At 36.2% G+C, this 27,458-nt stretch overlaps 1 protein-coding gene across 1 annotated transcript in view; it reads right to left on the reverse strand.

Moving 5' to 3' along the window:
* Positions 1-27,458, reverse strand: part of LOC129793279 (Krueppel-like factor 7) — a 223,268-nt gene that overhangs the window by 24,824 nt on the left and 170,986 nt on the right. Inside the window, exons 2-3 of the mRNA XM_055833112.1 lie at positions 1,630-2,290; positions 215-346 (exon numbers count right to left, since the gene is read on the reverse strand). Coding sequence (XP_055689087.1) covers positions 215-346; positions 1,630-2,290 — 793 coding nt within the window. The remainder of the gene's footprint in view (positions 1-214; positions 347-1,629; positions 2,291-27,458) is intronic.

Here is a 27,458-nt window from a genome sequence, read left to right on the forward strand (position 1 = left end):
TTCAATTATTCGAATCCCTATCGATGCAACCAATAAAAAGTTTATTCAGATCTACAAATATATTTTGAGGTAATGCAGCTAAAAATTCTCCCGGAAGAGTCTCATGATAGAATCGTCCAGTTTTTGCCCTCTCCTAAAGCTCCTTTTATGCAAAATCCATCAACTTCTTTGTACACATAAGATGACCATTAGATAACATGACAATTAAACTTACCCGTGTGTGTTCTTTGGTGAGCTTTCAGATGTGAGCTTTTCGTGTATACTTTCTTGCAACCAAGAAATTGGCATTTGTGTATCCGACGCTTCGAGTCCGGACTGTGGTCATGTTGTCTTTGGTGATGTTTTCCTGCAAAAAGCAATTTAAATTGAATGCTTTGGGTGATGGATAACGACACATTTTGGGATGGACTGTTAAACTTTTCTCCCCATGCTATGTTCATTTTGGTTTTATGCAATCCATCCCCCTCTCAATCCTTGTTCATGCTAGAATTGCAGATAAATTTAACTTTATTCCGGGGCGTGTGTGTGGGGAGACATCCTCCCACGACAAACAATCAATGTCATGAAGATTTGAAAAGTGGCCAGAGGGAGACAATTTGCCATTCCATTTTATCGCTCCTAAAAGTTCTTTGAGTGAAAGGAAATTTTTACTATGAATGTTCCATATATAGAGCTTACAATGAGAAAAGTTTATCACTTTACTTTTGGGTTTTAACTAAAACCCCACAAAAAAAGGATTTTCAAAATTTTCTAGCTCAAAGTTTCGACAAGCTCTTGAAATGTTTGATGATTGTATTTTAAGCTTTGTTTCAAGCTGAATCCTTCCTGCATTAGTTTCTTGTCTTGAAGTTTTTACATTGTGTTATATCGAGGAATACGAAAAAAGGAGTTTACTTACTATTGTATGTGTCAATTCAAGAAAATCTAGGTTTCTTAGAAAATCTTTCAAATAAATTTAGGATAGAATTCTCTCAAAGATGCCAAGATTGAAAATCCCATAAAATCATTCTTAGAAACTCTAATGCTTTAGGAATTCTTGGATTCTAGGTAACCTGACTTAGATCCTGTTTGATGTTATTTTAAAAAAATATAAGTAAAATACGAAAATGTATTTTCACTTCTAAACGCCTTGTGGATGATCCAAATTCATGGGAGTGCATGAAAATCTTGCAGAGAAGCAAAAGCAAACATTTTAGCACCAAGCAATGAATGCCAAAAGGATGAGGGATGTTCCTTCAGGAAAAAAGTAGTAGCTCTTTCAAGACGGGATTTTCATGTCTAATCCGAAAGAAATGTGGGGGCGGTGTGGTGAGAAATCGAAGGAATTGGATTTTGCATAACTCTCAAATCTCACTTTGGATGAGTGCTCCTCAAACATTGGAAAAGTGTCGAATGGCTTATTCGTCGTCCCTCCTTTTAGCACTTCAGCACTTGGCAAGTGCAATCCTTTTTTTTGCTCCGCCTTGATGGCAAAATGGGAGATATATGTCATCGCGAAGGAAGTGCAAATGGGTAATCCCGTTGGAGAGACATTGCCCTAAATGGACCAGGCTGAGAACATGAAAAGCATGAGGGGGTGGCATGTCAGGATTTTTTTGGGGTATGTTATGCATGACAGGAGTACTTTACCTGTGACTGTGGGTGAACTGGGGGAGTTGGTGGCACGATGCGATGTGGATGAGCCGGATGGTAGTCGTTGGCTGACCTGAATAAACCGTGCTACACTGAGGGCATTCTTCCCGGCGGCCGTAAACCGGACAAGAGCACTTCGCGGCAGGTGACCATTGGGGGATACCCTCAGGATCCCTTGGTGCCCCAGAAGGGCGAGTTCTGCTTCCGACGCTCCGTTATTCCTCACCGATTCCGGGGACGAGGGGGGCGTTAGCGTGGGAAGCAGGTCAGTCTGATCGGCCGTTCGTGCGACTAATCGCAGCTCAATGGCACTCTCTGTTTTCGTTTGGAGCATCTTACACGGATGCTCCTCACACCCGTCCGAATTGTCTTCGTACTCATCGTCCAGGCGCTCCTTCTTCACAACAACCGCACAACTCAGCGAACTATCCCACGACACACCTGAACACGCGGATGATGCTGAGCTCATAGACAGGGAATCAAGGGGTCGTTCACTCAGATTTATTTCATCTAAGCACAGTGGATCAACTACTTTCCATGATGCTGATACGGTGGGTGCTGTGAAGAGGTCCCACGGTGTGTCGAGGTCTGTGGGGAGTTTTTTGTAGGACTGCAGCTTCGGCTCGTCTTTGAGGTACTGTTCCATCTCGTAACACGTCTGGAAAGAAAAGGAGAAGATTTTAGATTTTTTTCTCACTCAGCTGGACTTTTCGTGGGAGTTGAAAATATTTTCAAAACTGAGATTAAGATCGTATGAGTCTTTACCGAAGTTTATTATATGAATGATTCAGATTTTCCCCAGTCTGTATGTAGGAAAAATGATCGTTTTAAAGTTTCAGTTTATAAAAAAATTAATTCTCTGTTTTGAAAAAAAAAAATCAATAAAATCAGTGGTTAAACAAATTAGTTTTTTTTTATCCATTTTGGGGCTCTTCAGTAAATTCATGAAAACTTTGGAAATTTTATAGGGGAGACCGGGGTAAAAATAGTCAATTTGCATAAATCCTTATCTGCAGGATTCCCCAAGGGCAAGAAAATTTCCTCGATAGGTCATTCTTATAGGAAATTTCCTGGCCTACAACTTTGTCTCAGACCACTTTTCTCTATCTCCACGGGAAATATGAGTTTTCGAGCTTTTCCTAAACCCTTCCGCTTCTGACTTTTTTTTGACGCGGCGGGTAAATATAGTCACCAGTTGGCTAAATAAAGTCGGTCGAATTTTCCGACATTTCCAATGATTTTCCACCTGAGAGATTGATAGTAGTTGATAGCTAAACTTCTCACCTTTTGATCCGCGACAAGGAATTTCACTTTTATACGCACTAAAACAGAGAATTTTGCGATTTTCTCAAACACGCCATTTTGCAACAAATGAATAGAAAATATGCCAAAAATTTCGATCTCCCATATGATTTACATGGGATGACTAGATCTACCCCAAGGGGTATGTTTTGATTCAAAAAATTGTAGAGAAAAATCATTAAAAGTTATTGAAGAATACACCTTGGCAATGTTTTCTGTAGTAACCCAGCTAGTGAGAAAAAATATCAGATTGGAAAATTGCTGAAGGAAAACTTCGGAAAACGCGTTTTTCTCAATACGCAAAAGTTTGGGAAATTGGCCAAAAATCTATTTTCATTTTTAACTCCTAAAGTACTGATCGGATAACCTCCAAATTACTGTCAAAAATTATAGTTTGTTAAGGCTTTCCACCCTAATTTTTTCCGATTTTTCCGATTTATATTTTGGGAGAAATTGGCATTTGAAAATTCCAAAATGACTATTTTTACCCCGATCTCCCCTACCCTAAAAATAGATATAAGCTCATCGAAATTTTCCACGTATAATACCTCCCAGTAAGTACTCACTAATGAAGCCACTATCAGTATACTCATTAATAAAATACAAAACACAAGTGGAATTACATGGTGATGGTTTTAAAATGCTCACACAGAACGTAGATAAATTCACATTTTGGTGGTATTTCTGGGGAAAAGAGCGCGTGATTTAGTACGATTGTGAATTTAATGAAGGTGCTGAACAGATTCTCTAATTTCCGATTCTTTCTTCTCATTTCACGCGAAAATTTACGGCATGTGGATGCTTTTGGTGACGCCGCTGAATCTTCCAGGTTGTGTGTTCTTTGTCCTGATGCGGAATCACCAGTGCTCATGTGAGGGGATGGTTTGTGGGGGGTGATTTCGTCTAGTCGAGTGGTTAATAGCTTTGAGTCACGCGAACCCCACAGGCACTGTGGCGCCAAACGATTTGGATTTAGAACACTTTCACCACCAACTTACGTCACTCTTCCATTCAAGAGATTCTCAATTCTTGGATTTTCTTCTTGTGTGTGTACTGTACTGTATACTTGAGTGACTCCATGTTATTGATTTCTCTGCTCAATTGCATGCACATGTATTATGTTCCTAAATTACTCAACATTTTTATACCGTACATAAATTGATTTATATTATTATGAACTGAAAAGCTAAATTGTGGCGCAGTCTTCCATAGAATTACAATAATTACAAGGATAAATTCTGGTTGAAATAAAAAGTTTATGGATTAAAAATTGGGTTTTGAAAGGAAATTAAAAAGGAAATAGTTTTGAACACTTTTTTTTCTCAAATGTTTGTTATTCTTTTAAGTTCACATTATATACAAAGTAAAATTCCTATTCTCTTATATTAAATTTTAATTTTTTACCATATCAAGAACGTTCCTAAAATATAATTAAAAAAAAATTCTCAATGCTTATAGTCTGTTCATGATACCACCAATGCATGTTTAAAGAGGAGAGAGATAAGATTTGTAAAAAAAAAAATCTTCAACATACTCAAGGAATCTTTATCGGGTTTGTTTGTTAAATGCTTTTCATTTTGAAAAGGAAGCCTAATAGAAGAATTTGTACAGTCATATTTCGTGAAAAATTTTTCTAGAAAAGTCACCCTCGCAAATGTAAACGAAAACCACCCCCGCATCTCTTGGGGCCCCTTCGTATACCCATCATTATGCATTGTAATTAATATTTAAATCATGACAAGGCGCAAAATTTGTAGGAAAATTCTTTGCGCTTCCTCATCATCTCAAGTACCATACTCTTTGCTTGAGAGATTCTGTTTAGTGCGCGCGTTGTTCGGCGCAAAATTTCTTCTTTACTTGAGAAAATTTTTCAAGTGTTAGATGGTGTAAGATAGAAACGAATTACAATGATCTATCACTGTCATGGTGTCACATTGCTCGGTGGAGCAACACCAAAAGTGAGCAACTTCTCGTACACCCAAAGCGTTTAATTATGTGAATCGAATTAAAAATGAATGCAAACTTTTTGGCACTCTCTGTCCCCCATAAAACTATCTGCAATGTCCTCCCGCATCGGGCTGAAAAATTAACTATTTATTTAGTCCATTGCGAGAACGTATCGTACGACAAAATCACCAAGTTTCATGCGATGAAATTGCATTCAGTTTGTTAGTTGTCGGTAGTGCGACAGCTTCTTTTTCAAGATGCCATGTGGAGTTGGTATATGGAGAAAGGGGATGTGGATATGACATTGCCCACCCTTTGTCAGGAATTAATAGGTTTTTGCCTTTGGACAGTACTCTCTGGGTGTCGCGACGACTTCCAGAGTGGACTTTTATGCTAAGTTTTATGAAAAATTCGTTTTTTCTTCATTATTTGTATTTTAAATTTAATTTTCATTTACACAAAAAGATGGGCTTAATTGCTTAATTGCTTTTAACCCTCCGTATACTGTGAGGGGTAGGTGACCGATCCCAGAGCTATATTTCGAACTATTACGTCTTAGTTCTTAGAGATATAGAACCAAGTTTCTGGAAATAAGTTCCTTGGTTATCTGAGAAGATTGTGTAAAAATTTGAGGTCAATCCGACCACCAGAAAAAAAGTTATTAACAAAAATGTAAGAAGAGGGAATTCAAAAATTGGTGTAACGGTCAAATTTATTCCATTTTCTCTTCGCTTTTTCAATCTTTGGCTCTTTCTAGAAGATTCTAACCTCAAAAAACCATTGCAAAAATCATCAAAAAATTCATTAAAATTTATTTTTGTTTTCTAAAATGAACAAAAGACTTCTTAGGGAGTACCAAGGAGTCAATTAAAGCTCAGTTGACAGAATGAATTTGCTTTTTTGCGAAAAATTCTATGGGGTCGGTCACCTACCCCAATAGTAATGCGCGTAAGTGTTTCGGTCACAGTATACGGAAGGTTAATAAATTTTTAAAAATCAATTAAATGAAGAATATTAAAGACTAAAGAGATTATTGGACGCGAAAAAATTAACAATTTTCTCCAGTTTTCTTCAATCTATTTTCTTTGTTAATAATCAATGGAAAACATATAAAAAATTTGAAGAAATATTTTTTTAATCCAAAATATCAATTTAAATGGAAAGTTTTGAGCTTGAATTTGGGCAATGTCTTTTGGGATGATTTTCCCTTTAGAAAGCAATGCGATAGAAATGGGAAGTGTGTTGGAATTGAATTCCAGAATCAAGTCTCCGGCATTCCAAGGAGATTTCCATCACTTTAGCATTTGGGAGAAAAATTCAAATTACTTGTATCCCACTCCTTCGCAACTTGTGTGCTGTCGTGTGGGGAAATAATTGAAGATATCCGAAAGATATTCATGCATGACTTGATACAGTGTGGATGGTGTCAGGTTGGGGATGGTCAGTACAGTATCCTCCCTCTGCCTCATATAGCAATATCGCATTCCTCATGACAGTAACCGAAGAAATATTTTCGGATTGCAATAAACATGCAGAGAGTGAGTGAGAGGAAGTGGGGAATAAAATGAAATAGAGGTGGAAGTGTATACACTTATTCACCGAAAACACGTTCTACATGATAAATTATATAATATACCATGCTTTTCCTCCCTCAGCAAGGAATTTTCTTGCATTGTATATAGCAAAGTATATGTAGTATAACTCTCTTCCTTGCATTTTCCTTTTTACATATGCCACCATCGTTCAGAATGCAAATGCAACTTCGGCATGCACTACACGACGCTATGCTGTGTCTGCGAGGAAAACTCCACGGTGCGCTGACGAAGAGAGTGAAAAGTGCCAAAATATTCATATTCAAAATTTATCCAATTCAACCATCTTGGGAGCCCTTCTTTCCTCAATCACATGTCGCTTTGCATTTGCAAAACGTACGATGGTGCGCGCAACTTCTTGTCTCACAGTACTGTAATTGAGCAAATTGCTGGGTATATATAAGCTTCTCACCACCACCCCTTGTAGCCGCCCCCAAGAGAAAATATACTTCCGCGACTCTCTTTAGGGACTCTGTGAAGTGCACTTTTTTGTCCTTTTATCCTCTTCCCGGAGCATGTTAGCATCAAGGGATAAACTTCAAGATGTATTTACAAGTTTGTTGGGTGAATTTTGCCAGTCACCACTTCCTCCCCTTTCATCCCTCTTCGCCATATCAGAAGAGGTGCAGAGTGTGGGTGACACTATGTAGGGAGAGGGAGAGAGCGCAACATAATGGATGCTTTATTGAATAACCCTCGCACCACTCGAGGTGCAGTGAGGTGGAAAAGGCAACAAATTCCGCATAAATGTGTTGATGCAAAATTTATGTCCCTCAAATCATCAATTGTACTATACACCATTTCACCTGGAAATACCAAAATTCTACCCGTGATTGTGAACATTGTTCACTCACGTGTCTCGTTTGCCAATAAAATTTTTCCCCTTTGAAGTTTCCGGGGAAATGGAAAATAAATATTTTAAATTCATTTTATGTCGCAAAATCAAATTAACACTTTAATCAGTTGATGACACAATCTGCCCCAAAACACAATGATTAATCGATACAACCTATACAAATACATATTTATCCTGCTCATTTTTTTTTCACTGCACTACGTGGAAAAATTCAACACTGCAGCAATAAAAGGAGCTCAAGTATCTACATTGCAGAAAAACTCAATGGAATACGTAAAATATTTTACGAGTTTTTTTTGCAAAGCTTGTTTTTTCACATAGGAATAAAATTTCAAAATAATTGTACAAGCATCAGACATTTTGTAGCCGACACTGTAACTTCAAATAGCAAATAAAATAAGTAAATTAATATTGTTTTTTTGGTATATGGTTTATTTTCATTTAATCCTTTTTGCACGTCTATATATTTCCAATGAAAAATGCAGGAAAAAACTTCAGTTTTTTTTCGAATATAAATATCTATTTTGTTTATTTGTTCAATAGCATCAAATTCGTGGAATATGAATCAAAATGTTTATTTAAATTCGTTGGAAAAGAATAAAATTGAAATAAATTCAAATTGTAAATTAAATTTCCTTTAGAAAATTTAGCTGAAAATAGTTCAAAAGAACTCTTAAAAATTTATTTTATTAAAATAAGAATAATATAGTTACCAGGAATTAAAAAAAAACTATCAAGAGACTATCAAGAATCTCAAAACTCTGTCTTGAAAAACTTTATAAAAATTCAAGAGGAGTGATGAAAATATATGCTTTTGAATAAAATGATTTCTCTGTAGCCCGTGAAGCTCTTTTCCATATGATACAAAATTCCAAATGGAACAGTTTTATTGAAAATTTCCTGTCCTATAACTTTCTCTCGGAAAACTTTTTCATATCTCAATGGGAAATGCGTTTGTCCGAGCTTTTCCGAAGCCCTTCCGTGACTAACTTCATCATAGCCATACCATCAATATTTTAGCTGTGATTCTTTTTTTTAATACTTTAAATTAGAACTCAGATATGCAAATAAACCGAAAAGATTTTCCAAAAGTTTAAAATGTTTATGGAAAAATTATTTAAAAAATTTCGCTAAATCATTGAAACAAGAGGAAAATTAGTCAGAAACTTTGGTAATAAATTAAATTAGGAGCAAGCTAGTGAAATAGAAAATCCATTTCATGGCCCCTTAATAAATATAGTGCAAAAGCTACCTGATTTATTTTCTATGTACAACAAGTAGATATAGATAGTGCTGGTAGTTCATGTAACTTCTGTAGCGTCTAAACAAATATTTTAGTATGACCAATCGAACGTTCGTGAACTCATGCACTTTTTCATTAATTCAAAGGAACATTGGCTGTTGCACGTGAAATGCCATCAATTTAGTATATGTTCTGCCGAAGCAAGAACAAAATGCCATCAAAGGAGAGTCTAGAATGTAGTACCTATGTTTCTTAAAATTCAAAATGAATGAGAAAATTGACTATTTTCGTTTAATTCATTTTTCAATTTGTCCACTTAAGTATATACTCTGGGGAAATGCATTTTTCCCATATATGTATAGCTTTTAGCCCCTCTCGGAGCTTTTTATTTATCGCTGAAAAAAATCCGAAATTTGTCGATCATTTCTTCTAATAGATTTTTTGTCCGTCAATTGAACATTCAGTTTATTTCAATGGAAAATTTGATTTCTGAGCTTTTCCTTAACTTTGATATTTTTAAAGTGAATTTTATTGAAGGAGGTATATTTAAATAAAGCTCAATTCTTGGAAGGAGATTTAATTAATTCAAAATTCCAAGATTTCTGCAATCAAGAGTCTCAAACGAGAAAACTTGAGCATTTAATTAGGCACATAACATGTCCAGTGGAACAATATAAAGCTAAATATTGAAAAGTTAGTGATTGCAGTGTGTTATTTCACAAGAAATCTCCCTCTGTCTGTATGTTAACCCATATCAAAGAGAGTTGTATTCAATTTAGCATGAAAGTATAGTATTGTCGGGGAGGATGGTGTATGCGGCTGTGTCTTTGTGGAGAAATTCTCATCAGAATCCATGACTGGAAATTCAAGGAAAATCCCACAGAGATTCTTACATTAGTCTTAATGGATTCAGAAGGCCCTCAAGTGCCACCGAAATTGCATATGAACGCAACACATGTGGTTGAAATTGCGATGGAAATTGGTGCTTTTGCTGTAATCTCTGCACCTCAAATAGTCATGGCTTTAAGATGAAGCTGCCTGGGTGCTGGAAAATTTCACACACAGTGATGGTGGGGGTACGATGGGGTTTCTTGTGTGTGAATTTGTCTTGTGAAATAAATTTAAATTGGAATTTCTCTCCTTTTTCATTCTCGCCACCCACCCTCTACCCACCCCCGCACAACTCCTTGCATATGCAATGACGATGTAAAATTGAATGGCAGTGCTGAAGGAGATTCGACGGAAGAACACTGGAAAACAAACCAAAGTAATTAAACTCTAAAATATTGATGGAATTTCTCGGAGAGTAAAAAGGGAAGAAAACGATTGATTACATAGACTGTTTAATGAATTTGTCTATTTGCAAAGCGATGTACCAACCACTTCCTTTTCAATGTATTTTCTATATCTTTCCCCACCAGTGTGCCAGCAAGTTATTTAACTTTGGTGCTCAATAGTGGTTAAAAATGACGGTGAACGTGGTGAACTTTTCAACAACTGGGTAAGACTATTTCAGGTTAACATTAAAAAAGGGAAGTTGTGCGATCGTTAGACGGGTGGCTGGGGAGACGATGGTCTTTAGGAAGAATTTTAATTCAACATGGAGAAAATGTTTCAAGAAAGAAACACGGCAAAGCACAAGAAGATAGCACTGTAATAAGGAAATTGCAATATAACTTTTTGAGGGATGAAAAAAAGGGGCAGGGGGTGGGTAGGATGATAAAAAATGTGAGCCTCAGAAGGCAATTTGTGTCTCCACCAGCCTCACATCATTCGTCCCTTTGTCTTGCAATTTTAATGGTAATTATGTATACATTAGGGACGAAGCATTGCGCTGTGTCTTTGATCATCGATGCATGAGCCTTCAATCCAACTCAGAATCGCTCACAGTCTCTCCCTTCCATCCTGTAACTTCTGTCAGCAGTGGTACGGGGGGTGGGTTTTTTCATGAATATGCGTGAAAAGTGTTAATTAAACGAGAGAAGAACACGACAGAAGGATGTTACGGGGACAGCTCTGGCGGAAGGTGCTGAAGGGCGGAAAATTTAAATGAAATTCGTTCAGGAAGAAAGTTTTTCGGAGGCAAAAGGGATTTTCTAGACCAGGGGCAATGTCATCAAGATAGAAAATCGAAAGAAAAAAATTAATCAATGATTTATGGGATTTACTGGCAAGACTATTAAATGTATAAATTGAGGCTAGATAGAATTTTTTAAACCCCTTATTCAGCCGATTAAAATTTTGATTTTGCTCGAAATTGACTAGAATCAAAAGAAGAGATTTGGAATATCCTTAATATGTAAAGCTTTTCGGACTAAATTGAAATGACTGAGTCAATGTTAAAAGGCTTATTAAAGGACATTATGTAAAATATAAGAATTAGGTTTTTTTTTAAATTAGAAATTCTTTATTTATGCTTAATCTTACGTTTTTCGAAGCAGAAGTGCTTACATTTCAATGCAAATTTCTCTAATTTTATTGCTAATACAATACACACAATTTCCTAACAAAATGAAAATCAACAGATTCTAGGAACTTTCTCGGAAGGACCATCTCTTTGAGAATTATCTTTGTGGACGCTTGTTGGTTCACAATGTGCTAAAATCGAAAATCCTCGCATCCATGCTCGCATTTCCCGGGGCTTACAATGTGCGACAATTCCAATAGCCAAGAAATTCGCTTCATCCACAACTTTTAGACAAAAATTCAGCAGAAACTTTCCTTTTAGCACCTGAAATCCTGTAAAACACAGCAATAAGGACAAAATGCTGTGTAATACAACTCTCTCCCCATGTTGCAGATAATATTCTGCCATGTGAGCTTCAAGACATTCTCAAGAGGTGGGGAGTGTGGGGGTTGGTTGACTCAAATCACACCCCCTCCCCTCACCCCTGCCTCAACATTAAATCCATGAGCTTTGGTAATTTGAACACAGCAAATCCGTTTTGTTTTCTCACTCATGCACAAAACCACCCTGGGCCCCTCATTCCCAGGGAACGCATCATCAATGCTATTCCATGATCGTGTGAAAGCATTCTATGGCGCCAGTTTCGTTATTTCACACACCGCCGCTGATTTCAATGCACTCGCAGCTTCCTCCCACAGGTATATAGGATTTTTCCTGGCAAGTGAGCTTCACAAAAAAAGGCGTCCTGGGTGATAATACGTTTTCATGTTTGCCGGGGATGTGCTCTTTTTTTTGTACCTTCATGCTTCAGTCAGGAGAAATATCATTAACACTCTTCACTCTTTGCTATCTTCTCCTGTACAACACTTTTGCCATCAATGCGGGTGCAAAAGTATGTGAAAGATGGGGAACATTTCAGACAATTCCACGTAATTCAATTGTCCCCTCTCTCATCATGTACAATTGATAATTGAGTAATTCTACTTTATTTTTCTATTCACACCGGAGGGTTATACTCAAAAGGATGCACTTAGTTTCGCCTGAGTTACTCTTACTTCGTACAAAGGACAGTGCAAATGGTATTGTTAGATGCGCTTTTATTAGCTAGTTTATGCAATTCAAATTCAACTTATTTTTTGCACATTTAGAATTTGCATTACTTGCTGGAGAAGAATGGAAAGTTAGCAGTGGAAGAAAGATATGTGGTTGGGTATTATTCGTTTAATTTAGATTATTTTAATCACATTTACAAAACTACTTAAATAGGATCCTCTTTTATTAGAGTGAATTCTTTTGGCATTCTCAACACCGTATGGAGAGTTCTTTTTTCTTTACTTAGAATCTTTTAGAACGATATTGAAGATTTAAATTATTTGAGCTGTTTTTTAGTTTTATGATTAAAAAAAAAAATTCTTTATAAAGTTTTCTTGTCTTTATGAAATAAATTCGCAACACACCTTTAGAAATCCAATCCACATAGAATAGAACTTCAACAAAACCACCCTTCTTGGATCTTAATTCAAGCTTTCTCGATGTAGCACAAAACATCAGTTGTATTCAATTCTGTTTGAAAATAAAGTCTTTCCTTCTCGTCTAAAACTATTTTCTCTACCTTAATCTTTATATAAATGCACCCTGTGTCACTTTTGAAGCCATAAATGAGATAGTATATCTACTTGATTTTCAACAATAAAAGTAATTCCTTTGAAAATTCCATGAATTGCTAAGTACAGCACAGGTAAAAGAGAAAAAAAATTAAAAGTTCTCGCAGGAGCTTTTTCCTTTTTCCATCTCCAGTTTCTCAAAAATGGAGAACAGCACATTCTTTCTCAAAAGAGCTTCTTTTTTTTTGGGGTAAAGATTCTTTTCTATTTCCACGCACGCAGGAATGAATTGAAAAAGTTGCAAATATTTAATTTCACTCCAATTTTCTTCTTTAAGTATTTTCACTTCAGGTTGTGTACTTTTCATTCCGGACCAATGTTTTTTCTGCCCCCGAGAGAATTTTTCATTATAACACCCCAACGTCCCCCAATTTTTTTTCGAAGAGTGTGGTGCAAAGTTTCTGTTGGCAAAAGCTTTGTCGGAAAATATTCTCGCATTTCCTTGGGCGAAAATGTGCCAATTTTCGGCCAACTAAACCCCTACTATTGCCCCCCCCCCGCTATACCCTCGTGCTACTACTCGCCCCTTTAGTGCAAGCACGCGAAAGCTTTAAGCTTCTTTGGTGCGTTGGAAAGTACATATATAGGAAAAAAAATCCAAGGAAATAAATGCGGTGGAATTTATCTGTGGTAGATGATAGATCATGCTATTGTTTTTGCCCTCGCACTCTCTGGGTGCTATTCAGAGTCATTTCCATTGGGTTGGAAAACATATTGAAATTCTTTTGTGACAACATTTCTGCTCTGTATTCATGTGGAGAATGGCAAAGGCATTTTCGCAAGTTGCGGCAGGGGTGCGAGAAAGAAGAGAAAAAAATGACTTTTATTGACGCGTCGGTTCATTCCACTCACCCACTTCCTTCTCATGAGATTTTTCCGTTTCGCCCAGCACCTCCTTTCCTGCCCAGTGTGCACCCTTTCGGTTCGAGAGGGGAAGGGATACTCTCTCTAGGAATTTATTAGATTTCCATTGTCATTGTGTCTCAATGTGGTATTTCAAAAGGAAATTGTTGGAAAAGAAACACGAGGAATTTAATGCATATTCCAACCATGGCCATGCTTTTATATGTATGTATGTATATACAATAAAGGTGCTTTATATTTATGCGTTTTTAATGTATTGCCTTAGATTTCGGTATAAGTGATGTATTGTTGCATAACTTGTAGACAGAAATGCTTCACAAAAAGTAGAAAATAATACTTTAAGGGAAATATTATGGATATTTTCTACTAAATTGTGATTTTTTCTTTAAAAAGTTTTACATATTTCGGGATATTTTTTTGTTCCGAAAAACTAAAATGTATTTTCCGGGAGTTAAATTGTGGAACAATTAAAATGATATAAGAATGAAATCTTATTTTGTACTTAACAACCGTTCAAAAGTTATTATTTATTTATTTGGTTAATAAAGGGGTTGCCATCATTACTGATGATTCCCCTGTGTATGATACATTATAATAATTCTGTTGTTATGTGTTTTTTATAGTTTTGAGTATATATCTGTTTCTTTTATAAATTTCATCAAGTTATTTACATTATCAATATTATCGTTAAGTATTGTTTTTGTGTTATTTTTTATTTTGTATTTCTGTCTTAGGTTATTGTATTTTGTGCAGTTTGTTAGAATGTGATTTATGGTGATTTCTTCATTACAGGTGTCGCATGTTGGTGTTGTTGTCCTTGTCTCCCTTTCGAAAAGGTGACCATGTGTCAAAAAAGAATGTCCTATCCTGAGCCTGCATAGTACAACTTCTTCTTTCCTGTTTGACCTTTCTGATGTTGACCAACTAGATGTTTCCTCCTTTATTTCGCCCAGTTTGTCTCCTCTTGTTCTTTTCCATTGTTGGGTCCATTCGTCTTTAATGTTGTCTACTGCAGTGTTAGCCAAATCCTTAGCTGTGGGAATGTGTTGTGTTGATGTCTCCCTGCTATTTCTTGCTAGTTCGTCTACTGTCTCATTTCCAGCAATGCCTACATGTGATGGTACCCAACAAATCGTGAAATTGATGGATGATCCCTCGATCAGTTCTATTGCCTTTGATATGATTGGTGATCTTTTGTTGTTGTAATTGGTCATAGATTGAATAACACTTAGGGAATCTGAAAAAATAACGACTGCATTATCTACGTTCAGGATTGCGTGATTGACCGCTTCCAGTATAGCATATGCTTCTGCTGTAAAAACAGAGCTGTGTTTTGATATTTGAAATTGAGCTATATTATTATGATCCTTAATCACAGCAAATCCTGTGGCAGACTCAGTTTTAGAACCGTCAGTGTAATAATGGGAATGTGATGAATATTTGGTTGAAAGAAGTTCAGAGAAATAGATTTTCATTTGTATAGGTGACATATTTTGTTTATTTGTTATTTGCAGAGACCTGTCGATTTTAATATCAGGTTTGTATGGATTTACTTGTAGGGTATTTCTTTTAGGGATATCATTAAAATCTGGTAATTTTCGGATTATATAATTGTGAAATCTTTTAGCTGCGGATTTATATTCTTTTCTGGTGTCAATAGAATTGTATATTGAGTTATTAGCATGATTATTTAATTCTAGGATTTTAAACCCGTATTTAATGTTGAGAATATTTCTACGATAACTAAGAGGACATTTTCCTGCTTCTACAAGTATACTATTTACGGGACTAGTGCGGAATGCTCCTGTACTGAGTCTAATACCTGCGTGATAAGTTGAATTAAGCATTCCAAGGATTTTGTTATTGGCAGAAGCGTACACTATAGAACCGTAATCTAGTTTGCTTAGGACTAATGCGTTAAATATTTTTAATAGATTTTTTCGATTGCCCCCCCATTCTTTGTGGGATACGCTTTTGATTATGTTTAGGGACTTATTACATTTTGCTTTTAATTGACTAATGTGGGTTTTCCATTCTAGTTTTTTGTCAAAAATTAATCCAAGAAATTTGTGTTCATCTACAACTGGGAGAATGTTATTATATAGGGTGAGGATAGGATCACTGTGGGGTTTTCTTGATTTGCAAAAATGTACGACTTTAGTTTTTTCATGAGAAAATTCGAGTCCTGAGCTTTTTGACCATCGTTCCAGTGACCTAATTGCTATTTGCATTTTTTCCTCTATAAGTCCTATATCATTCGCTCTATAAAAGATGACAAGATCGTCAGCATATAAAAGTCCAGTAATAGGGGAGGGAATGTATTCAAAAATCTTGTTTATATAAATTAAAAAGAGGGTGACAGATAGTACTGACCCTTGTGGGACAGAATTATCTAGATCGACTTTCTCTGAGACATTGTTTCCCATTATTACACTGATTTTTCTATTTGTTAAGAAATTATTTATAAAGGATGCCATATTTCCATTAATTCCTAGGCTCATAATATTGTCTACTACACCTCTTGGCCATGTCATGTCGTATGCTTTTTTAAGATCGAAAAAGACTGCTACTAAATGTTCGTTTCTAGCAAAGGCTTCTTGAATTTCACTTTCTAATCTAACTAAATGATCAAGGGTTGAGTGGCATTTACGAAAACCAGATTGGTATGGTGATAGTAAGTTATTAGTTTCAAGATGCCATACTAGTCTATGATTTACCATTCGTTCAATAATTTTACATAAGCATGAAGTGAGGGAGATCGGTCTATAGCTATTTGTGTCTGTTTTGTCTTTATTGGGTTTCAACACTGGTACAACAAAGGCTTCTCTCCATGAAGATGGAAATTCATTATGTGTCCACATGTAATTATAAATTTTTAGTAGTTCTTTAAGGGAACTAGGATTTAAATTTTTTATCATTTCATAATGAATTAGGTCAGGGCCAGGGCTACTTCCTTTAACTTCTTGGAGGACTCTATCTAATTCTTCAGGAGAAAAAGGAATATTATAGGGAGCATTATAGTTTAGATCAATTATGGGAGGTTCTGATTCATGTTCTTCTTTATGTAAAAGAAAATTTAGTGGGTAGTTTTCGTTACTTGAATTTTCTGCAAATGCGCTTGCTAGTTCATTGCATATTTCTTGAGGATTTGTTATATCATTATTATCTTTTTTAAGTAAATATATTTGTGAGGATTTAAATTTTCCAGAAATTTTTTGAATGGTATTCCAAACTTTTGTTACAGGTGTATTGGGGTTTATTGTGGACACATATTTTTCCCAGCAAGCTTTCATTTCTTTACGACAATCTCTTTGCATTTTAGCTTTAAATTTTTTATATTCAATTAAATAGGATTCATCAGGGGCTCCCTCTCTTAAACTCTTTTTATATTTTTTAAGAGCTCTATTTCTATTCTTTTTTGTCGCCTTAAGTTCTTTATTAAACCAAGGATTAGGAGGACGGTATGGTGTTGTTTTAGTTTGAGGGATAGTTTTCATGGCTACATTTATTATTTGGTTAGAAAAATTACTTACGATTTCAGATGTATTGTTGCCTGTCATTTCAATCCCTATCAAGTCTTCTTTAAAAACATTCCAGTTCGCTTCTTTTATTTTCCATTTCGCCCTTCTCGATTCAAGAAACAGTGAATCCAAGAATTTTATCTGGATAGGAACATGGTCACTCCCATGGAAATCATCTAGGGTATTCCATTCTAGGTTGGCTGCTACTTCGCTGCTAATGACAGATAGGTCAATTGCACTAAAAACTCCGGTTGCTATAGTCAAATGTGTTGGTTGTTGATTATTTAGGATAGTGAGATCATATTTATCAATTGATTCTTCAATTATTTTTCCTCGAGGGTCTAATTGGGATCCACCCCATAGGGGATTTTTTGCGTTCACATCTCCTAAAATCATATAAGGTTTAGGCAGTTGTTCTATGAGTTTATCAAATTGTTTTTTAAGCTTAAATTGGGGTTGTATATAAATATTGCAAATTGTTAATTTAAATGGGAAAATTATTTCAACAGCCACTGCTTGGAGGGTGGTATTTAGATTAATTTCTTTACTATCAATGGTTTCTTTAACCAGTATTGCAACTCCTCCACTAGCTTTTAAATTATCTTCATAGCATTTATAAAAACAATTGTAGCCTCTTAATTTGGGTGGGTTATTTCTTGTTGCATGTGTTTCTTGGAGGCAAAAAATTAGGGGGTTGTGGGTATTTTTAATTATTTTGATTTCAGGAAATTTGTGGTAATATCCATTTGAATTCCATTGTATAATATTGTGATGTTGTGGGGGGTTTAATTGATTAGTGTTATTATTGTGGTTATTGTTTGCTGTAGTGTTATCATTTTCTGTATTATTTATATTGTTGTAAGGTCTCACCGTCGCAGGCGGATCCAAAGAGCCAGAACCCTCATTCACATCTTGTGCAAATGGTTGCCCAGACCCCAAAGAACCACCAACACCGGGAGAATCTTCATTGTTTGTATATGAAGTGTTATGAGCGAGTCAGAAGTCTTCGTCTAATTGTTTCATGTCGGTATCTTCTCCTGTATCAACATAATCTTCAAGAATTGTATTTGTATCATTTTGTGTAGATATATCAGTTTGTAAAATATTTTGATGCTGAGTTCTGAGCCTTTCATGGTTCTCAGAATCAGTCAATGCATTTGCATATGTATAATTGTTTGGTTTTGTGGCGATATTTTGCTGTGGAGAAAAATTTTTTGTGGGCAATACATTTGTAGATGTGCTTGGTTGATAATTTTGAGAAGAATTATTGTGTGTGTTCGTCCGTGTGTTTCGGTCTTTGTCTGTGCGCTCATTTGTGGTGTTATCATTTTTTCCAATTGAGGGATTAGTTGTGTTAGTATTATTTGTACTTACCTGGGATTGACGTTGTCGTTTGGGTGCTTCTTCATTGCTGGAAGAGAGAGCATGTCTGTCTCGTTTTGTGGGGTTTTGGTGTTGTGTGGACTGTGATGTTGATGGTTCATGTTGTCTTGAATTTTGCATGTTATGTTGCTTGCTTGTTGATGGTTGCTGTCGGGTTGATGTTTTCCCTTCATGTCGATTTTTCCGTGTGTCACGTTTCTGGTTGTGCTCTTCTTCTTCGTCGCTAATGTTGTTATTGTATGCAGTTGGTGTGGATGTGATTGGTGCTTCGTGGATTGGTATTTGTGCTCGTCGTTGCTTTTTGGTCTTTTTGGTGCGACTAGCTTCCTCGAGGGTGGGGAAATCATCATCGCTCTCATCATCAAGAGCGGTGTATCTGTTTGAGATGACAATCTGGGAGTGTGTGTTTGTGCGTTGTTTCGGGTGTGGGTAATGCAGGGCTGCTTCCGCTTTGCTCATGTTCTTGTAGGCAACAAGGTTATTGATGTTCTCTTGGCGAATTTTTTCAGGGCAATTCACAAAGTCAGCACTGTGATTTCCTTTGCATGCGATGCATTTGGGTGATTCTTGGCATGTTGTGGATGAGTGGGTGGTAGAAATTTCTTCTCCACACCTCTTGCATTTTGCGGATTGTTCTGGGCAATTCCATGCCCCGTGGTAGTAAGACCAGCAGATTTTGCACGCGGTTGCTCGCATTACAAATGGTTGACATGGCACTCGCACGTAATTAATGAACACATACTCTGGTATGCATCCTCCCTCAAAATACACTTTCACTCGCTCTGTATCGATAGCGGTCTTTTGACCGTCAATCATCTCATGGCGTTTCACTCTCACAACTTTTGTGATCTTCAGTTGTCCCGCTTCTAGATTCTCCAGTAGGTATTCTTCACTGTATTTCTTGTTTATGCCCCATATTACTCCACATGTAGTGGTGAAGTAGAGGGGAATGAAGACTTTGGTACCTTCACTTTGCAGGGTTGGCACTTCCGGAATGGCATTGGCCACGTTGTGGTTTTCACAGTAGATTATGAGGGATTTACGTCCCGTTTGCCTGATTTGGCGGATTTCGTCCTTTCGGAAAAGTTTCTTCACGCGATCCCCTATATCAATTGAATCTAGGGGACGTTTCTCGCTGGTCACCATCACCTTGAATCCGTTGTATTTAATGTTCGGAATGTATTTGTAGGTTATGGGTCTCTGAACCCTCACACTGTCCACCGGAGGGGCACTAGGCCCCCCGGGATCATTTTCACTCATTTCCACCTTTCACCAATAAAGAAATGTCTTGAAAATAGTCTTTATAATTTGAAAACTTTTAATATAGTTCTTTGGAAAAGAAAAAAATTAACGTATTCCGCACTTGCTTGAAATCACGACCACTCGGTATGAAAGCCGGTTTGGAACTGCGTTCAAAAGTTAATAGCCACATAATATAAGAGTTCTTCCACTGAACTATTCTTCGATAAAAGAGACATTAAAATAATTAAATAAGTCAAGAAATTAACGTTTATCAGGAAAAAGCTCGAAAAAATGTTTTTTAAGGTAATTTTCCCCAATCTCCCTAATATATTCAGATATAATGTTTCCTTATACAAAATTTAAACAAATAATTTTGGTAGAGAAGATCGCGGATTTGGGCTTTTGTGCGTGGAATGGAGTCACTCACATGGTATGGTGTGAAAGAGTGTGAACAAATATTGGGTGATAACAGGCAAGGCATTCATGGCTGAATACCTCGCTGTATCTTTCACACGTAATAAAATCATCTCCTGATATTTGACTTTCTAAATTTGTAACAAAGCCCTAATCAAATTAGTTGGATTCCAAATAAACTCATTGAAGCATCATGCAAAATACATATACTCCAAAATGTACTGTTAAACATTTCTTGGCAATTCTTACATATATATTGTATACAATGCAAGAAGATAGCGCAAGCCGCGTGGAGCCCTTAATTGAGGACAATTATCACATTACGTATGAGATGGCAAATGGTGAAAAAAAAACCTCCGCATATTAGTTCCCATTGTAATGTTGATTATGCTCTGAGAAAATATTTGATTACTTTAAGGGCCGTGCTAACCACGGTTGCAAACATACAAGAGCATATGGCACACAATGAAGGTATAAAGGTATGCTCTTTAAAATGGCCCTCCCAACCAAGATTCAATGCTTAAAAATGTTTGTAGAGAAAGCCATGAGAGAAGATGCCTCTTTAAGTACCACATTGCATAAGGCTCCTCTCTGACTTTTCCCATTACACATTCAGTTACATTTAAATGGAAATTTCACGTGAATGAGACCAATATAAATTGCAGAATGGCCCCCTTTTTGGGTGGGCTGTTGTAGGTGGGTTTTTTCACCACCCGAAGGGTACTATATGGAAAGGTGGGGGTGGGGGAGGGGTGTGAGTTGCTGTAAAAAGACTGTCTAAATGGTAGAAACCACTTGGCAATTTCCCGTGTTTTAACAATTCTCTGGTTCCTGGCAATAATTCAGAATCTTAATAAAGTGTGGATAAAACTAATAAATTTCCTACTTTTCTTCCACCAGAAATTTATGTCCACTGCGTAATTGCCATTTTCCATTAGAGATAAAATCGCGCCAACCACCTACACCGCAGCCCCTAAACCTCAAACATTCAACCTTCGCCCCCCCCCCCTCCAACCACCTTTCCACGGGACTTCCCGGTTCTCCTATCAAATGTTTAAGAATTAGTGTGAGCATGGATGGGGTCTCCTAAATAAAGCTTCGCCCTTGCAATTTCCAATTCAATTCTCTACCCGCGCCGAGGTGACTCTCCGTAATTCACGTACATGTATTGAGACTTCTGCAGAAGGCGCTCGAAGATGTCACCAATATTTCTCCTCTAGCAATACTCCCAACTCCCCCTGTTGCCCCAAAACCACCCCAGCAATTGAACCCCATTCACAGAAAATACGCCCTCCCGCACTTTTCACGGGGAAATTCACACAATTCTTCAGGAAAAGCGTTGGAGCGATGCAACAATAGAACGACAGTAAAATGTAAATATTGCACACATAACTATAAAATTGAAAGGGTTGAATATGTCACCTCCCACCGAAACATTTTAAATTTTATTCTAACAATTTTTCAGTCACCCGTTCCCCACAAACTGCGGGGGATGTTTCGAATGCGAATTTCACCTATAACTTTTATCTATTTTGCACGAGAATATGGTTTTTAGGCGACGATAAGAGCTTTTGTATTCGGAAAATTCAAAAAGGTGTCCTGTAGGAATGTTTATATCCAACCTCCCGCTTCTAAAATGTTCTGTATGGTGTGTATACCCATTTATTTTGTAGGGGAGCTTGAAAAAGGAGTTGTGCGAGGTTTTCAATATAAATAAAACCGGGAGTTAGAAACTTATGCGCTACAATTCAAGACCTGGATGAAATTCCTATTGAGATCTTAGATCTTAGAGATCTATTGAGAATTATTCATTTTCGGTTTTTTTTTAAATGATCCAAAAAATTAAAAGTGTTTTAAACACTTTATAGAGGCTCTGGATGGAGAGTTCTTTTATGAAATCAACAAGAAAAAATAAATAATCAAGAAATGTATAAATGAATGTGGGTCTAAGTCAGATATATAAACTTGAATTTATCAAACGAGCTTTGAAATTATCTTCTTGTAAAATTTCTAATCATAGGGGTAGTTTATTGATACTATATGAAATCGATGAGTTCATTGAATTCAAAACTAATTTCAATGTAAAACAATAATATTTTTTAATTTTGCGGGAAAAGTTTTATGACCACCATTTCAATGTAGAGGTAAAACAATCTACAAAATCTCATAACAATAATTGGATGAAATTGGCTTCATTTTCCAAGTTATATGGTAAACCCCAACATATTAAATTTTGCGAGACATTAATATTTAATTGCATATTATGTAGAATTGGAAAATTTTAAATGATTTCTAATTTTTGATTTTAAAGCCAAATGGAATTCAATAAATTTCAATAATAGAGGGAGGATTTATTTATGCAAATGATCATGGAAGTTTTTCCGGGAAATGTCACCAACACTATACTGTGCCATGTTCAAGGGGTGTGGGTGTAATTAAGGACTTCCTGGAGTCCGTACCGATAAAAGTTAATTGCGGTGTCTGGTGCAAAAAGCCTAAAGCTTCTCGAACTTAATTGATATAAGAGAGAAACTTGGAAGGGTCCAACTTCGCAAGCTATATATGCGGAATTTTATTTACAAACTTACAAACATGCGGGGGTGTCTGTGGGACCAGAAACTCACCCACCATGTCAATCGAAAAGCTCATTTTCTCACCCATCACTTCCGGCGACTCATCCAAAACCCCCACATTTGGCGTCGAATATCAATTTCATCCCCGCCGCCCCTTTATTGGGGCTGCCCAACGAACAAAATAAGTTCTATAGTATTCTCATTGAATACTTCAAGTAAAATTTATAAAACCATGAATTTCCTAGAGAACGCTTGTAGATAGCTCATATATGTCTCTCAGACCATTATGAGCCAATCTGGCGCACTAATAAGGGCCTACAAGAATTCTCCAGGTTTATCCTATAACAGTCTTATAACTGTCTATAAAAAATATTATAAGAAATTTTGATTACTTATTAGTGCGTCTTATAATATACTATGAGAAACTTATAGCACTGCTTATGAGAACATTATAGAACTAACGAAAAAATTCGTAAAATTTTTAAAAAAGATTTTTAATTATTATTTTTTTCCAATTTTCTATATTATTTTGATTTTTTTGATATTTCGTATTTATATATCATATTATTTTGTGATTATATTATATGATTAATTCATTAATTCATATGTATAATTGATGAACATAGTATGTCTTGGATAACTTCCTCTGCATCCCGGGAACATATCTGAAAGAGTTGAGAATACACACATATCTTGGCAGGCAAATGTGTGAATTTCGTATTAAACAAAACTCCTCAGAATTTATTTCTACCGAAGTATACGGGATATTTGGTACACTTTTATACTCGTAGAATATTATGAGAGCTCTTAAGAACCTTTGAGAATTGAATTCTTATAACGATCTAGTTAGCTTCTCAAAAATGCTCTAACAAAATTTCGCATCTCCCTTGAGAAAGTATTGTACGTACGCGATAAATTTACTTTTTCATGTGAAAATTTGCCTTTCTCAGCTACCATACTTTTGCATGGTAGAGGCGATATGTCAAAGCTAATTAAATACGAGAAAAAACATTTTCTTTTTTTTTTCTTTGAAAAATCAACTAGATGATGTATTGTTGCGCATATTAGATCGATTAGATCTCAAATAATAACTTATATTTAGCAATAAAAATTAAACTTTAATAATAATTTTTCATTAAGGGAGAAAGAGGTTTCATAAAAATCTCATAAGCAGTTCTATAAAATTCTTATTGAATGCTATAAGCTTTCTTTTGAGTATTTTTAACTTATAATACCCCATTATGAAACATATTTTCTTGTAGATGATTGATCCTATATGGATGGGCTGTAGGCTTTTATAAGAAGAGACTATTGGAATTATTTTCTTGAGAACAAATGACTCATATCGAAGTCCTATAGAGAACTACAATCATGGCTTATAAGAGCAAAATTCTAGTAGAATATATAGCCTATTTAATCCCTTTATAAGACAAAAAGTTCTGTGTTACACCATTATAACACCTTTTTAGAACTTTTAGTCTTTTAAGCCAAATAAAATGTTTGTTGGGTGACGGGAAAACAAGGATTAAAATCAAAAAATCATTTGATAAAGTTTTCCTAAGGGCAACCCCCACCCCCACCCAAATCCGCCCACTTTTAGCTCCCTCTGGACATTCAATAAAAGGACTGTGATTAGAAGTGAGGATGGAAGTTCACACTTTCATACCCATGCTGTACAGTATACATAGCTGTTCCCCCATGCGAATTCGGAAAACTGTGTGTGTGAGTGGTAGTGTATATAGGGGTATCGTCTGGCAATTTGGAGTTGGAAACGATGGCGTGCGCCGAAGAAAAACATTTCCAACTTTCGGTGAAACTTTCTATATAGCAATTTTGTCCTCTTTGCGTTCTAATTTTATCCATTTTGTCGTTCAAACCACCCCCTCATTCGACACCCAAAACCACCCACCCCGGTACTCCATTCAGGCCCGAGACGTTATACATTCCAAAGCAATATTCTCCATCTTGACTCCCCTTTATCGTTATTTATATGAATTTCTCTTTTTTCGGTTATATTTGTGTTCCGGAGGGGTGGTTTGCTTTGAGCAAGAATAACCTGGGAGAAACACCAAGTCCCCCAGAGGGCGGCAAGAGGGGATGGCGGCAGAAGCATGGTAAAGTATACTAAATGGCGTATATGTGAGTGGCTTGTGGGTGGAAGGATGAGAGTTTCTTGCGGAGGGAAAATAAGTTTTGAGATTTCTCATGGTTTTTTCATCCTCCGTTGTATAGGGGAGAAAATCGTCGAAGGCCCATTTCTCGGCTTCTTCCTTCACAGCACCACCATTTAACCCCCGTTTCCCATACCACCACCACGGGTAGGCAAAGAGACATGAGGCTCAGACTCTAATTTCGCATCTGGGCTGGTGCGGCTTGAATTGCTTCTGCGAAACTATGTAATAATTTTCCCTATTATCCTTTTTATTCCAAGTCTTAGATTATTAGTTATAAATGATCCCTGCAGTCTCGCACTATGAGGATGAGGGATTTTTTTTTGGTATATCTTTCACTGCGGTACTGTTTCCATGAGCCCACTTATGGTATGTATCTCTTCCTCCGAGCGACAACAACCATGATTGCGTCATTCAATTATGCATGAAAAGCTCCCTCAAGGACCTTCAAATCGTCAGAAACCTATCAGAATTGAGTATTATTGGGAATGAGATTTAAAGGGGAATTGATACAGAAATCCTCTGAGGAGTCATTAAATTTTCCTCCAAAAAGATCGAGGATTGAAGAATTTGGGATTGGAACGTATTTTCATGCCTGTATTTTGTAGATTGTAATTTATAAAATGGATTTAAAGACATTAGAAGTGATTTTATTTCTATGTGATATTTTAGAGGATTTTATTATTGGAAAGAAGATTGCTACACAAATAAGTTGTTTATTTGCTACAACTAAACTTTTGGCATGCACTAAAAATATCTCTGTGAAAATCATAAACTAAGGAAAATCGTTTCAATAAAACTGCAAAAATTGATGAAAATTCAATTTTGATAAACTAAGATTTAAGGAAAAAATTAAGAAAAAATTGAATGATGCAGTTCCTCCAATCTTTTTCTCTACAAAAAAAAATATAAGAAATAATTATAAAAATCATCACAGATGGAATTTTTATTTCAGTGCAAATTGTTGAGAGGCCAAAGTTCGTCTTTGCACATTTGAACAAAGTTACCAAATAACTTTTTCAATGTTATGTATTTTAATCCCTCCCAAAAAGCTCTTAAAAGCTAAATGGGAAGTTTAATAAATCGAAAGTTTATGGAAGTGTAAATAAATCCTAAAATTCGTGTTCACATTCGGAAGTAGTGCAGTGAATTTTGAGGGAGAAAATCACTGTAATTTTGACATTTTCTCGGATATACACCTACCCTCCCCACCAACATACATAAATGGGGTTGTTCATGAGTGGACAAGGTGTGTCGCATCCCCAATTACATTGCATATTTACTCTCCCCAGACGTGGTGTAACTTTGTAAATTAATAATAAATATAATTCATCGTTTGTAGAGTTTTCCCCCAACATTAAAATATTCTCTTGGTTTCCATGTAATTTTCAGGTTTTGCCCGGATAAATTCTGTGAATATACTCGGGCAAACTTTAAATGTGCACATGGCATTGAGGAATATACACCACCCCGTGCAGCAGAATGGGCGAGAATAGGGAATGGGAGAGGGGAGGGTGGGGTTGGTTAGCAAAAGTGGATGAATTGGGGAGACGTGTGATCTGTCAGTTCACATTTTATATTGTTATTCAATGGTGAAACGCTTGGTGAAATGCTTGGAAAATGCAGTTTCCACTGATTCAATTACAACTCTCCCTATAGCCCAATCATAAATGAATGTTTTAAAACGGGTATAGCGCTACCAGACTTTTCCATGGGAAATTGTGAATTAATTATAAATTTTCCCTTGCACTGCGCCCCTTTGAAAAAAAAAAAACTCCCCAAAGTATAAATTTGTATTTGGTTTCGGGGTTGTGTACTTTTCACACTTTTCCACTATTCTTCCACACCATCTACCACCTCTGAGCTTTAGTCCACACAGAGTGGTCGAGACAGGAAAAGGGAAACTTTTCTTTTGCCACCACGCGTTTTTTGCTGCAGACCACTCAATCTTTATTTTTTTCCGCGGGAGGAAAAAGCTAAAAAGAACATATAGGGGAAAATCCCAAAAGGCATGAAGCATATGAGAGGCAGTTTTACTGTGGGACTATATGAATTTAGTTTTCACTAGTTTCTCGTTGACTTTAACTGTTGAACAGCTTTGATTTTGTGCTTTGTTTTGATTACCTGTAGAGCTTTTCGATTTCAATTTATTATTTTATTATTGGGAAATTAAAAACAAAGACAGCCTATTTATTTTACGAGCTTAGAGAATCGCATATTATTCAACAAAATCTATTACAACTAATTGCAAGCAAAAAGCTTTTTTAGATACTTCAAAGCTACTGATTTATTGCGGAATAAAAATGTTTAATTGAAAAATATTAGAAACATAAAAAATTAAAAAAATATATTTCCACAAAAACTAGTTTTTTAGTAGTTTAGATGCATCATAAATCCTCTTTAACTTAATCTGTAAGAATCTAAATATTCAGCTCCAGATTTTTTTCCTCAAAACAAACCCCTCGACAAAAAAGAAGGGAGTCCGATGAGAATTTTTGATTTGAAAAGGAAAATTAAGCACATAAAGGAGGAAAAGCATTCCACGGTAAGTGTGAGATGAGAAAACAATGGCGGAGAGTGGGTGGGAATGTGGAATGTTTCGCAGGAGAAAATACCCTGTGAGAGATGAAAAGTTTCCACAAAAAGT

Source organism: Lutzomyia longipalpis, chromosome 3, assembly GCF_024334085.1.
Source record: "Lutzomyia longipalpis isolate SR_M1_2022 chromosome 3, ASM2433408v1".
NCBI lineage: Eukaryota > Metazoa > Arthropoda > Insecta > Diptera > Psychodidae > Lutzomyia > Lutzomyia longipalpis.